Source organism: Copadichromis virginalis, linkage group LG10 (assembly GCF_057382275.1).
Source record: "Copadichromis virginalis isolate Kocher_CV1m ecotype Utaka linkage group LG10, C_Virginalis_male_GT1.1, whole genome shotgun sequence".
Taxonomy (NCBI): Eukaryota; Metazoa; Chordata; class Actinopteri; order Cichliformes; family Cichlidae; genus Copadichromis; species Copadichromis virginalis.
In genome coordinates this window covers 9232607-9245590 of record NC_140627.1, presented here as the reverse complement: position 1 = coordinate 9245590, position 12984 = coordinate 9232607, and the positions used below count along the sequence as shown (strand labels likewise).

Genomic DNA, 12984 nt, shown 5'->3' with positions numbered 1-12984 from the left:
ACCATCTGCCAAAAATTACAAATGTTGCCTTTCCTTTGCTCCTGCTTCTCTTTCCTTCCTACTTCCCTCCACCCTCTTCTTTGGCTCATACTTGTCCTTTTTTGTTCCACTGAGGGACAGATCATCTCTCCATTGTTCAGCTGGTACTAGTGAGAGTAAACTGACTGGCAGCAGAGAGAGGAGGTGTGTTAAAGTGTGTGTTTCTGCGGGGGGGGTTTGTGTCTGGCTGAGGAAGCCACGCCTCCTCTGAGCTGATTCCAGTCATCAGTACTATAATGAGGTGCACACGACGCTCCCTGCCTGCCCGCCTGCCAGTGTGACAAACTGTCACCATCCTGGAGGACAAACTCGCACGCTTTCACGTACACTCACTCATTGATGGGACAGCAGCCCGTCTCCTCACACATGCTCATGCAGACACACAGACTCGTATAGTCCTGGCAAAGAGAGGAGAAAAGAAGGAAGAATAAGAAGGATTTCACATCTCTTATTGCGTCCTCTCTATGTGGTGCTGATTTTGGGTGCTGAACAGAAGAAACAAGCCCACCACTCGTGCGCGCGCACACACCTCTACCCCCGCAGCCACGGACTCTTGGATTAGTCTGCCCTGGTGTGGAGTGTGGGAGCGGCGGAGCGGACCAACATGGGGAACCAAGCAGGGAGGCAGGAGGAAACGGAGTCAGGTCTGCTTCTTGTATCGTGGTTTACCTCAGCATCACATCTTTGTGTTTCGTTTGTCTTCTCAGTTAAAAAAACAAACAAACCAAGAAAGATGGACTATTTCTAAATACTATTTGCAATATGTAAGTACATTTAACAGACAAGTCCTGATTAATGAGTGCTGACTGTAGCGCTGGCTGAATGTGGCCTGGAGCTACAGAAGCTGTTTAAGCGTGTTACAAGTTTGTTGCTGCTTTCTTCTTCTACGTTATGTCTGTGTGGTTTTGGATCTGGTGTGTTTCTGCATTTAGTCAGACAGCACAGATCTGTGTTTGTATATATGCGAAGGGCAAGTACCGAGTTAGGTTTGCCTGTCAGTAAGCATGAGGGAACCTGCCAGAGGAGATCATTACGCTCACATCCCCGAGTTCATTGTGCCACTGTAAGATTCCTATTTCAGTCCCTCTGAACTGCTCTCAGCAGCACTTTGTGCTGATCTTCAGACAACCAGGACATTTCACATCTTAAGCTTTCAACATTTCTGTAACAAAATTAGCATAGCATCTTATGTGCAGAGCCTCTTAATATAAAATATTAAACAAAGACATTAATCACATCTTTATTCGCTTATGTGATTATATTTGCAAGTTTAGACATGGCTCTGCAGAGACCCAAGTCATTGACACGCACTCTCTCACACACACACACACATACAGTATTTTATCAGTCGTGGGCGTAAGCTGCATCATTTCATAGCAGTGGCATGTGTTGTTGGATGATAAAGCACAGAAGGCTCAGATTGGAAGGCAGTGGTTGCAGGCTGCAGCTTGCTTGACAAGATTAGGTCTTTCCAGTGTACATACCGCATGGAGCACACAGTTAATGCATTATACACAAAAGATTGCTGATACTGAATTTAAAAGCAGAACTAAGAAATTAATGTTACCTTTGATCTCACAAAATGTTACCTGTTTACTAAGCAACATGTGGGTGCAAAGTACAGTTTTACAGGTAGTGTAGAAGTATGCGTGGTGGAAATGAATTAGAGTGAACTGGTAATATGGAGTAATAATCAATTATCTCTTTTAGTTAAGAGAAGTGCTTAAACGATGCAGTTACTAAATGCAGTATGTACTCGATGATGATTGGTCCAGCGTCCCACATGAACCTACATTATGAAATTAAACATTCCTTCAGCTATATTAGCTATTGAAGGGCCTATTTTTATTAACTACCCACACTGAGCTATTATCACAAATGAAATATTGAAATATTTTTATTATGCCTTTTCTTGACATCAAGATATGCCAAAAGCTATAAGGCAAATGATGCACAGAAAAAAAAGATACTTAGGCCTTAATAAAGTCACCAGTCACCATCTGCTAAACAACAATATGTTGATGGACAAAAACAGTGAAGTTTGTAATTCCTCCATTAGCTTTCTGATACACCCTGACAGTTAGGCCAGATGAGGTTTGTCAGACTGGGATTTTAAAAAGCGAATAACCGCTCTGGTGCCTGAAGAATGGAAAGAAATGTGGGAACAGGAGGAACTTGTTCTGATTTGATTGATGGTGTTATCTCTCAAGTGGAAGTCTAAGGAGTGAGCTGTCTGCTGCAGTGATAAGCGGGTCGTTATCACGAGCAAACCACACTGATGGCTACTACTGCAACAAGGCTTCCTCTCTCCTGACCAGGAGAGCAGCCAAACCTGTGGTCAGCGAGCTGTCGGCTGTTGATGAATCATCTGTGAAATATGGTCCAATAACAGTGGGTCTATTTTCGGGCCTACAACTCAATAAATTATACATGTTTGGGGCTCAGGAATTGTTTAAAAAAAGGTTAAAACATGTTTGTGTAATGAGGTCAAATAGATTGTTGTGATTTTCATATGGTCAAAAATGGGAATTTCACACATTTGTGGTCTCTGCAGAATTTTGATTGGAATGCTTGGAGGTAGCTGTAATGTGTGAGGACATGGCCAAAAATGTAGAGGAGCCTAATATTTATGTGGCATTTTGGCATGTTGTCATTACAATAACACTGTTCTTTCTGTCCACACTCAGTGTATTAGTGGTACAGCAACATCAGGGCTCTTATGTTTAATTTGGAATGACTTAAAACACCAATCGAAATGCCGTTACCTTTAGCTGTCTACAGTGTATGTGTGGATAAATAGACTTGTTTCAGTATTGAAAATTTCTTTTCTTGTTTTCACACATTTTTTTTGTATGTTTGTGTGTGAGTCTTTGTGAACTGACACAGAAGATGTATTTTCGTATATTTAAGTAGAAGAACGCTCCATGGACTCAAGTTTTTAGGATTCACACAGCTTTACTCGGTTTCATTTCAGACTTTCGCTCCAAGTCAAAGAATGTGGAAGGGCACGGAATAACGTGCCATGTGAATGGCATATCAGAGTAAATTGACGCAGAGCAGGGATTTACGATGAGGAAGCACATTTGTCCAACTTCTGATAGTCAGGACACCGTGAGGAAGTTACACTGTGAGGAAGTTACACCAGTCACATTTTCCGTGGCAGCTGGCAATTGGTACAGTAAATACACCATCCATGCTGTAGTACTTTGTGTTTGCAACGGGACGTGTGTGCTGTCTAAATGTCCTGTTTGTGTAACAGAGGCTGTAGCCTGGACATCAAAGTTGATACTTTTTTGTTGTTGTTCTTTTTGCCTTCATCCCTGAGCTTATAAAACTCCGAAATTTATGATAGAGCAACTAACAATACATATATGACACGGACACCATTACAAGAATGCTGGATCTGACATGCAAGCCACTAAGCCTGTGATTGTGTGTTCAATGCATACCAAATCAAACTTGACTTGATGTGGTTTGTATATCTGTCAGCAGCTGGCTGTGGTTCATCCTCAGTCTGGGAATGATAATCCTGGCCTTTCTGTCAATGTTAGCCCAGTTTTTGTCTTGAGAACAACAGGCCAAAGAAAGCTCACACAACTGTCACTTTGTACTGGGTGTCATCTTGTTAATAATCTCTACCCTAGTGTCCGGTCATACTAGAAAATGGAACAACAAGGATCACTCACTCGGTACCCTCAGTGGTGCTGAGAACATGGTGAGTTTGTGAGTGATTGTGCGTTGTGAGCCATGGCTAATATTGTTGTCCTTTCAGTCCCCTGGAAAATCAGCAGACTTGGTTAGAGGTAGCTCATATTTTGAATTTGCATTAGAATCAGAATCAGAATCAGAATGGGTTTATTGCCAGATGTTGAGGTTTACAACATTAGGAATTTGCTGCGGTGCTTCAGTGCAAACAATAAGAATTAAAGTGCTATGTAGAAAGAAAAGATATGTGCATGAGATATACATGAGATATATACATGAGAATAAGAATTAAGAGTGCTACGTAGAAAGATATATACATGAGTGCAGGTGGTGATCAGATTAGTAGTTCATTAAAGCTGAACTGTGCATAGATGTATTGCATTATTATATAAAATTAGTTTCCTTTCTTTTGATTATCCATTTAATTCTGGCCAGCCGAAACTGCCAAAGTTCCTCTGTGTAATTTAAGATTAGAAGTTGTAAAGTTGCTAATTCAGTTTCTATTTTTTTTCCTTAATAATTCCAGGATATGTTGCTTTATTGCCTTGTTGTGATTACTCCAGGAGAGCAAATCACAGATGATTAATTCAGCCCAAGTCAGTAGTAGTCATTCTAAAGGACTAACGCTCAGATGGAAATCATCAGAAGCTTAAATCAAGTAATACTCATGACAACCTATTACCCATCACACCGGCTGATCCCTTAAACTCATTAGCGTGTAAAATGCCATATGATCCTTCTATGAGTCCAGTGTTAAACTATTTTCCATGCATAGAGAAATCCTCCCTCTCACTTGGCCTGCTCATGGCTTGTGCTATTGGATTTCTTTGTAGGGTATTGGCTCTATAAGTAATGTGAAGCTGAGTGGATCAGCATAAGGGCGCTGTGTTAAAAGTCTTCACATGCAGGCCAGTTGCAACGATTCAATCAAGATGATTAAAGGAGCCAAAGAACTCAGGCCAAGTGTCCCTCTTTGGCTTGCCAGCTCTCACGGTGCACCTCCCTGCTGAGTTGCAGAGGAAGCACAGAGCTGTACACTTTTTGGGCAGAAACGAGTATCTCAGCTCAGTCTGGCACACATTATGTCTTCTTCAAAGACTGGGTGGAAGGTTTGCCCGGTCAGTTGCTGGCAGAGTTGATTAACATGTCACCTGCTGGCAGGTTACACCAAGGGCGTTAGATTAATGGGGTATTTTTCTGCACTTCTGCTTACAGAGGAGACTAGGGAGGCTTGATGCTTTCCAGGAGGCTCTGTGTCTATGAGTAAATGAGCAGTTCATTGCCTTAATTTCAGCCTAGTAATAAAAGTTTGAATGGAGTCTACTTTTTACAATTGCACTGCCATAAACCTGATGGCAGAGCAGCTCGCCAACCACTTAGAAGCATTTTCTGATATTGGTTTAAAAAAACAAAAACCTCTTAAAATCTGGTGTTACAAAGTAATAATTTTAAATATTTATTGGTGTTCAAAGTAACAGTAAAAGTAACATGAACAAGGTGTTGTGTTTTGTTTTCTGGGGGGGTATCCCAAATGCAGATAACAATTCAAATTGTCTTTGTACTTGAATGCTTTTTAAGACAGGTGTTAGACTGTAGTGAGACTTGCTTGAAGGAGCTTCAATTATTTGGATATTATCAATTGTCTTATTGCATTAAATATGCTCCTTGAATGAGAGCAAGTTTAAAAAAGAGGAATTTTAAGGAATTGTTGTGAAACACATGTTTGTGCTATATTCCAAAGCATGTTTATGTTTTAAAAAAAAGAATTTTAATAGTTTTTAGTGGTTGACTGGCTGTTGTAACACAGTTCAGCATCCACACTAATCTCTGCTCAGTCAGTGTGGCAGTCATGGAGCCTCAGTTTTGTCTATCTTCCTCTTTGGTAAGAAGAAAGGAATGCCTGAGTCCTGGTATCTGACTGAAGGGCGCCTGTTGACCTATTTCATGTCCTGTCAGTGGGACAACAGGAAGTCCAAACACACAGACTGTGTTTCCGTCTCTCCTTTCTTCTTCCACCTGACTGGAAAACTGCACATCACATTTCCTCAAAGCCAGAGGAGAAGACTGCTGGGTGGCAGTAAGAGATTCTCTTCCAAAGCTTGTTTATTATGGTGACGGTGCCAATGCGTCATTTCAGGTGCCAACTGTCTGACACTTGACCACCTGCAGTCATTATTTCACCATGACTCTTCACCCATGATCCTGCTGCTCTGTAAATTGAAGGCTTTGTGCATTCTGCTCACTGTGCACTCTGTCACCTCTTAGCTGGCTGGCTGTCAGGCGAGCTGCAGTTGACTGGTCAGTGCTGGACTGTGTCCATCCACACGGCTCCTACTGTGATTTGAAAGCTTATCTTCATTAGCAAAAAAAAAAGCCTGCACTCTGCATTAATGTGATGACTTTTTTTTAAAAGTTTGCGCTACTGGAAGTCATTCTGTTTGAGTCAGTTAGATAATTAGTTAATGTAAACAACACATTTATTTCATGTGGGCAGTCTCCACAATAACATGCATGCTGTTTTTGTAGTTGCTGTATAAACAGTGGTGGTATAGCTTGTATATGAAAATTCCAGGGCAGCTATAATCAACACGTTAATATTTGTGACAAGAGGGCTAAAACAGTTCCCGATACACTGAATATAACAGTGAAAGTGCTCTGGGAAAGATTCCCTCCTTTTTGTTCAAAGCTGGCTTTTCCCAGTAGTTTTATCTCCCTATTAATAAGAGTTGGTCTCATTGGCTGCATGCAGATTTATTCCTTTCTAGAAGAGGTACAGTCAGTATGTCATTTACCTGCCCATTCCACTCCTTTTCATCAATTTAGTAGTTCTTCTCAGATGTAGCTATAAAAGATTCTGGATCTGAGCCAACCTACATCAAAGACTGTAATAAATTAAGGGGAAGATAACCGCTAACTATCTCTGCTTTAACTTTGATTTGTGAAAGGTTTGCACTTGCACACCCACAGTGGAAATGTTATTCTTTGAAGACCCTAAAGTAAATGTAGTTCTTGCACATTAATAGAGTAATTAGAAGTACAAGTTTTTAATGTGCCCTGAAAACTATAAAGTCTGTGCTGTGCTTTCTCTGCAGTTCATGCCCTCAGTTAATATTACTGCTTTGACTGAACAGTCAAATTGCTGTAATGTGGTGTGTGAATTTAGTGATGGGAGGGACACCTAATTAGTGATGTTAACACACCTACTTTCTTTCTTTCATTAGTCTGTAAACTAAGTGGTATGTTTTACTCTCAGAAAACGTGATGGTTAATTTTTTTTAATAGTTCTTTTGTTTACTTTCTTGGTTCTTCAACATTTGTGAAACCCCTGTTATTTATAAGGAAATAATATTATAAGTGCCTTTTCATGTCCATGTCAACTATATTGTCTCAGTAAAAACTCTTCAGCTATCATATTTTATATCTTTAAAAAAAAAAAAAATACTGTCACCTGTCAGCAGTAATACCAAATGCTCAGTAACCTTAAGGAAGTTCAACCTGTTCTGTACCTGCCATAAATCCCAGACAATAAGCTGATCTCAATGCCAATCAGTAGTCTGCTACTCATCCAATTACCAAATCTCATATAGAGCATGCTATTAAAACTCTATCAGCATGTATTTCCAAGCCACTTTGTAACCACTTTCACCCCAGCTCTTACTTTCCTGAGGTCCTGGATCCTGGGGAGGTCCTGCTTCTGCTCTCCCTGCCTCTGAATTTCCATTTATCCACATAGCAGAATAGATAGCTTGTGGAACAAAACCATCACCACATATAAATTATTGCAGATGTAAATATCAGTCTTTTGTTGACTGTAATGTTTCTAACTGAAACATACTATAAGTGGTTTTAATTAATGGTAATTGGTAGAATTTGGATACATTGGAGTGCAAAGCACCTCTGATATGGAGCCTTGCATCGAAGGCTTGGTTCTGTAACTACCGGACTCTGTATACTAGTGGCTATTTAGTGTCTCTTTTTGCATGTGCTAACTGCTGGCATTGAGACTGGTGTCATTTCTCTGTGCACATGAAGCAGCTGTGGTGATGTCATGGTTAAAGAGGTGGGTGATCTAAAGATGAGTGAGTTCATGTGCTCCATCTGGGTTTTATTCACTAAGAGCAAGAAGAAAACAGAAGATAAAGGGACAGCAAATGGAAGGCTGGCCCACAGTCCCATTCTTGGCATCAGTCATTCTCAAGGAAATAGCCTGATCTTAATCACTCCAGACTCTCTCTCACATAGACCTATTTAGCCTCTCTTTATTAGCACCCATCATTAGAATATGAGTTGGTAGGTGTTTCTTTGCCTCCCACGTGTGGATGGTGCTTCGAGAAGTGCATAGTAAAATGTAGTAAACATTCAGGGTTTATTTTATGTTAACATCTTTCATGGGACTTTAGGAGTGCTTTCTGTCCTCATTCTGTCAGTCATGGGTTCATCATCTGTGAAATGCAGACATGTAACTGTGAATGTTGATGCAGTTCTTTGGCTCTTTGTGAAGATCTGGGTCTCAGTTCACCTGACAGGATAAGAAGTTCTGCATTTATAAACTGTAGCATCTAAGGAGCTTGGAAAGAAAACCGTAGCATCCCTTCATTTGAGGCACGTGGCAGATCTTTTAAGGAGTGACAACACACAGTGTCCAGAGCCCATGCTACTATTCTTCATTTGCATAGTCTACAGTTGTCTTTCAAATCTGATTGTTTAAGGATTTTCACTGAAAACTTTGACACAGTTGATATGATTTTACCACTCTGCTTTCGAAGCAAGGCTTCTCACTGCAGGAATCTTAAACAGCTTTGTACCCCAGAAATTGTGCCAGTGTTGGCAGCTTCTGCCTACCTACCTAATTGAATGAGGGGGTAGTCTGTGTACAGAGCCTATCAATGGCACAGTATTAAAAAAAAAACCACGGAGGTATAGGATTTCCATTCAAAACGAGTCCATTTGTTTTTTCCATTTTGTATGCGTCTTTGCTTGAAGTGTGTGCGCATGTTGCTCTGGGTGATGATCCGTCTCCTCTCACAGGATGCCTGTCTAGCCTTTGCTTTGGGGGCTTGATGATGAAGCTGCATGTATGAGAGAGAGAGAGACAGTGCTGTCTCTGTCTGTGCTCTGCTTAAACTGTTCTGTGCCTGATTGCTCCACGTGCACAGGGACCTTTGTCATCCTTTGAAACAAGCAGGCCCCTTGTGTCCGTTTTGCTGTTTGCTGATGATCTGAAAACAAACAATACAGCGTTTTCAGGCGGCACACAACTCATGCGAGGCATCAGTAAATACTCTTCATATTTGAGAGGGGTCTAGAAAGGCCTCGTGGCTGCAGCCCACATTGATGCAGTTAGGCTCTGCTGCAGTCATGAATGGTTACAGCGAGCAACAGACAGTGTCAGGCAAATGTACTGTTGTCCAAACAGAGAACAATATGTGAATAGGGTATAGTGACCATGTGCTGAATAATACAAGTATGAATGCGATGCACTGTCTGTTCAGTTAGTGTCATCACATGATGTTAACAAATTCCTGGTTCTAGCATGGGGGTATGTTGATTCTGTTAACCTCCACTTGTCAGTGTGAAGCCTGCTACATGATAATACTACAAAGAACAAGTTTATTGATGCATGAATCACAAATTATGAATCTGGACTCTGTATCATCACAGGATTTACATTTGTAGTCCAAGTGGACTCTTTTGTTTCTTTGTATTTTTCAGTTTCAAATTAAATGAGTATTTGATCCACTTTAGCTATTAAACACAATTAACAAGTTTGATCCTTGTAAATAATATTGTTTGTATTGGTTTTATGAAATTTTCAGTGGTTCTACTTATGTAGCCACTCAGTTTTGTTTGAAGGTTATAGTTATGATTTTAGCAGCTATCAGATGTAGAGGCTTAGATTTGTTTTGGCATTTAAGTCTTTATAACAATTGGTCCCCAACACAGTCTGTTAAAGTGGCCTTTTAGCTGACAAAGCGAAGGGAAAAAATTGTTTACACTTATAAATCAGTTTTGCCACTGGATAATTAAACACCGTTTCATTATATACTTCTTTGTGTGTTTTTCAGGTGCACAAACTGTCAAGAAGTCTGGAATCCCTGCTCCTAGAGAAATGCCCTCTGCCATAACAAGAGACCGCAGCTCTCTAAGGGACCAGCTGAAGAGCAATTCCACAAAGAGACTGGTTTCCAGTGCCAGCACTTCCAGCCTCTCGACCATGACAAGACAGACCCGTAATTCAGCCAAATCTCGTGCAGATGCAGAGGGCCAAGAAAAGAGTATTCTGGAAAGCCAGGTGAAGGAGCTTCTTGCTGAGGCAAAGGCTAAAGACCTAGAGATCAGCAATCTCAGGATGGAGTTGCAACGCTGTAAGGGTAAAGCCTCTTCTGCTTCCTCCTCACCCTCATCCAATTCTGTTTCACCTCAAGAACCTGCAGCCGATCGCGAGCAAGGACAGGTGGGGGAGGCCCTTGTGCTGGTTGGAGAGCTGAGGGAGAAGAATGGGAAGTTTCAGAGGGAGCTGGCAGCCCTCAGAGAGGAGAATCAGGCACTGAAGGAGAAGCTGCTTAGCTTGGAGGCATCTTCTATCTGTAGTACAAACACAAGCACTTCCTCCAAGCCTCTGGTGAATGGCCTGTCCTCAGACTCTTCAGCTCCGCAACAGCATAGTCTCCCCTCTACTGCCAGCCCACTCAAAACCTCTGGATCTTCCAGTTCTGACATCACCAAGGGGTCACCGTCACCTGACTCCTCAGAGTTTGAGAAGATCCCATCACGCTCAGAATCAGCAAGCAGTGGTGTCAGTGGGAGCACTGATCAAGCAGGCGCAGTTAACAGTGCCAGAGGTCAGGACATCTCCTTGCAGAGCCTAACCGAACAGATTCACAAGATGGAGGAGAGCCACCACAGCACATCGGAGGAACTGCAGGCAACAATACAGGAGCTGGCTGACCAGCAGCAAGTGGTGCAGGAGCTGACAGCTGAGAACGAGCGTCTGGTTGAGGAGAAACGACTCCTGCAGACCTCACTTCAACAGCAGAGAGAGCGTCTGGAGGTATTGGCCCAAAAGAATGAAACGCTCTCTGTCCGGCTTCAGGAGCAGGCTCAGGCTCAGGCCCAGAGGGAGGAGGAGCTGGGTAGCCAGAGGCCTAGACTGGTCGAACTGGAGCAGAGGTATGCTGAGCTGGTAGAGAGTTCACGCTTTGAACGGGAGAAGCTAGTAGACATCCAGCAGCAACTAACGGGCAGCTTGCGGGCCCTGGAGGAGGAGCACCAGGAGGCCCAGAGCCAGGTGCGCTGCCTCAGAGAGGAGTTAGACAGGTTGCAAGCCCAGTTGGACAGAGAGCTGGAAGCCGGAGGTCAGGCAGCTCAAGCTGCAGAAGACCAGAGGGCAACAGCTGAGGGTCTGAGACTGGAAAACAACAGGTTGAAGGCACAGGTGGACATTGAGAGGCAAAAAGTGACTGAGTTGAAGGCTATGCAAAGTGCCAGTGACAACACTGAGCTGCAGACTCTGCTGAAGACAGCCCACACTGAGAGAGACAAGCTGGGAGTGGAGCTGACAGAACTAAGACAGGAGCTGCTTCAGGCGCAGGCTGAGACTGAGCATGTGCAAGCCTCCGTGTCTAAGGTAAGAGACGGGCAAAATTGATAACATATTTTCCGTCTTGGCATTCATAATATATTTATTGCACCTTCACCAGGTCAGTTGATTAAACACATAAATGCACTATAAAGAAAATATGCTTGACATTTTGGAAACTATTCATATTCATATCTTGGCTCTCTGTAGTTAGTACACTCAGTGGAAGCAACCGAGTGGCATGTGAGCAGTAAGAACTTCATTTATGATGTTTCCTTATGAACAAATTTGACTGAGAAATAGGTGTATGCTAATTCCTAAAACAAAAATAATAGTGTATAAAAACAAATTGGAAGACTCTGTGTGTGTGAATGAATGAATACTCTGATCTGATGCATACATACATGTTTTTAGACTGGGGAAACTGCTTACATAGATGTAATAATGTAAATAAAATATGACAAACCACGTATACTGTCGAACATGCCATCCACCACAGGTGTAGCTGCTTATGTCGTGGTTGCTAGGTAACAGAAACCACACGTCGTAGGCTAGACCGTCCAATTTAACAGCCTTGCCCTTCCAACCTACGCGGCCTACATAGACCGGGAAGGCCAGGTCCTTCGAAGGATGTAGCCCCTGAATTTGGGCACAGTCTATGATCCAGTTCACAAATTTAATTTCACTTTATATAACATGTTACAGATGTTTTAAAAAAAATACAAGTAATCAACCAAGTGCTTTTAATTATGTTTGATTTATTAAGCCGAAGAATTGCAGTTGTATAACAAGTTCTCCTTAATAAACGTATTAAAATTCAACGCTGATCATTTCAACCACCGTACAGTTTTAGTATGGATCCTGTGGACTGTTTTTAAAGTGGTCCTGTGATGTAAATTATGACTTGCTGTGACCAAAACAGCAATTTGTTCATCCGCTCTTACTGTAAGTTGTGTATAGAATTGCAAAACACAGCAGCCATAGTTGTCCGTAATATCTTATAATCTTGTGCATATATTGTACTTGAGAAGTACAGAACTTCTTATTGCTATAAATTTGTTTTGCTTTCATAATTAAGAGTCTTGAATCTTAATGATTAAAAATTTGACTGAAAGGAAAAGCCATGTGATTTTTCTCTTGAGTGTGACTGAGGACAAACTTCTCTCACACTGGTGTGAACATGACCGTTAAATTGGTACTGAGTACCTCACCACTGCAATGCATGAACTCAATGCCACTTAAATGATTTTCATGTTTCCTCAGTATTCATTTTGGTTTTCCCCTACAACACCACACATCCGAGAACTGCTGAGGCAGTATGAGTTAGGGGTCATGTTGGCGGTTGTTGTTCCAAAGCGAAATGTGTCACCATCAGCTTAGTGATGTTGTCATTACTGGGCTGTGACTGTGGTGCCAACAGTAGGGTGGACCCTCAGAGTCACATAACTCTCCTCAGGCACGTGGGTGTCAGGGTGTGACCACTCCATAAGTTCACTTACAAACATCTTGATCTATTAGAGCCACGTGGTGTCAGTTGGAGGGTGTCCTGCGTGACTACATCACTGTCTCGTTTTAGTATCTTGTTCTGTCAAAGACTGACTTTACAAAGTCATTTCTCAAAGCAGCAATCATAGTAGAACTTTGACTAAAGCTTTCAGTGG

The 12984-nt window shown here is 41.9% G+C and overlaps 1 protein-coding gene across 4 annotated transcripts in view; it reads left to right on the top strand.

Annotated features, from left to right (window-relative positions):
- specc1 (sperm antigen with calponin homology and coiled-coil domains 1) overlaps positions 1 to 12984 on the top strand; it is a 79136-nt gene that overhangs the window by 26820 nt on the left and 39332 nt on the right. For 3 of the 4 annotated variants that reach the window (XM_085469702.1, XM_085469700.1, XM_085469701.1), the window contains exon 4: positions 9810 to 11371. In XM_085469702.1, coding sequence (XP_085325828.1) covers positions 9810 to 11371 — 1562 coding nt within the window. Of the gene's footprint in view, positions 1 to 289; positions 684 to 9809; positions 11372 to 12984 lie in introns of those variants that run through there. The other variant, XM_085469703.1, reaches the window with a different exon arrangement.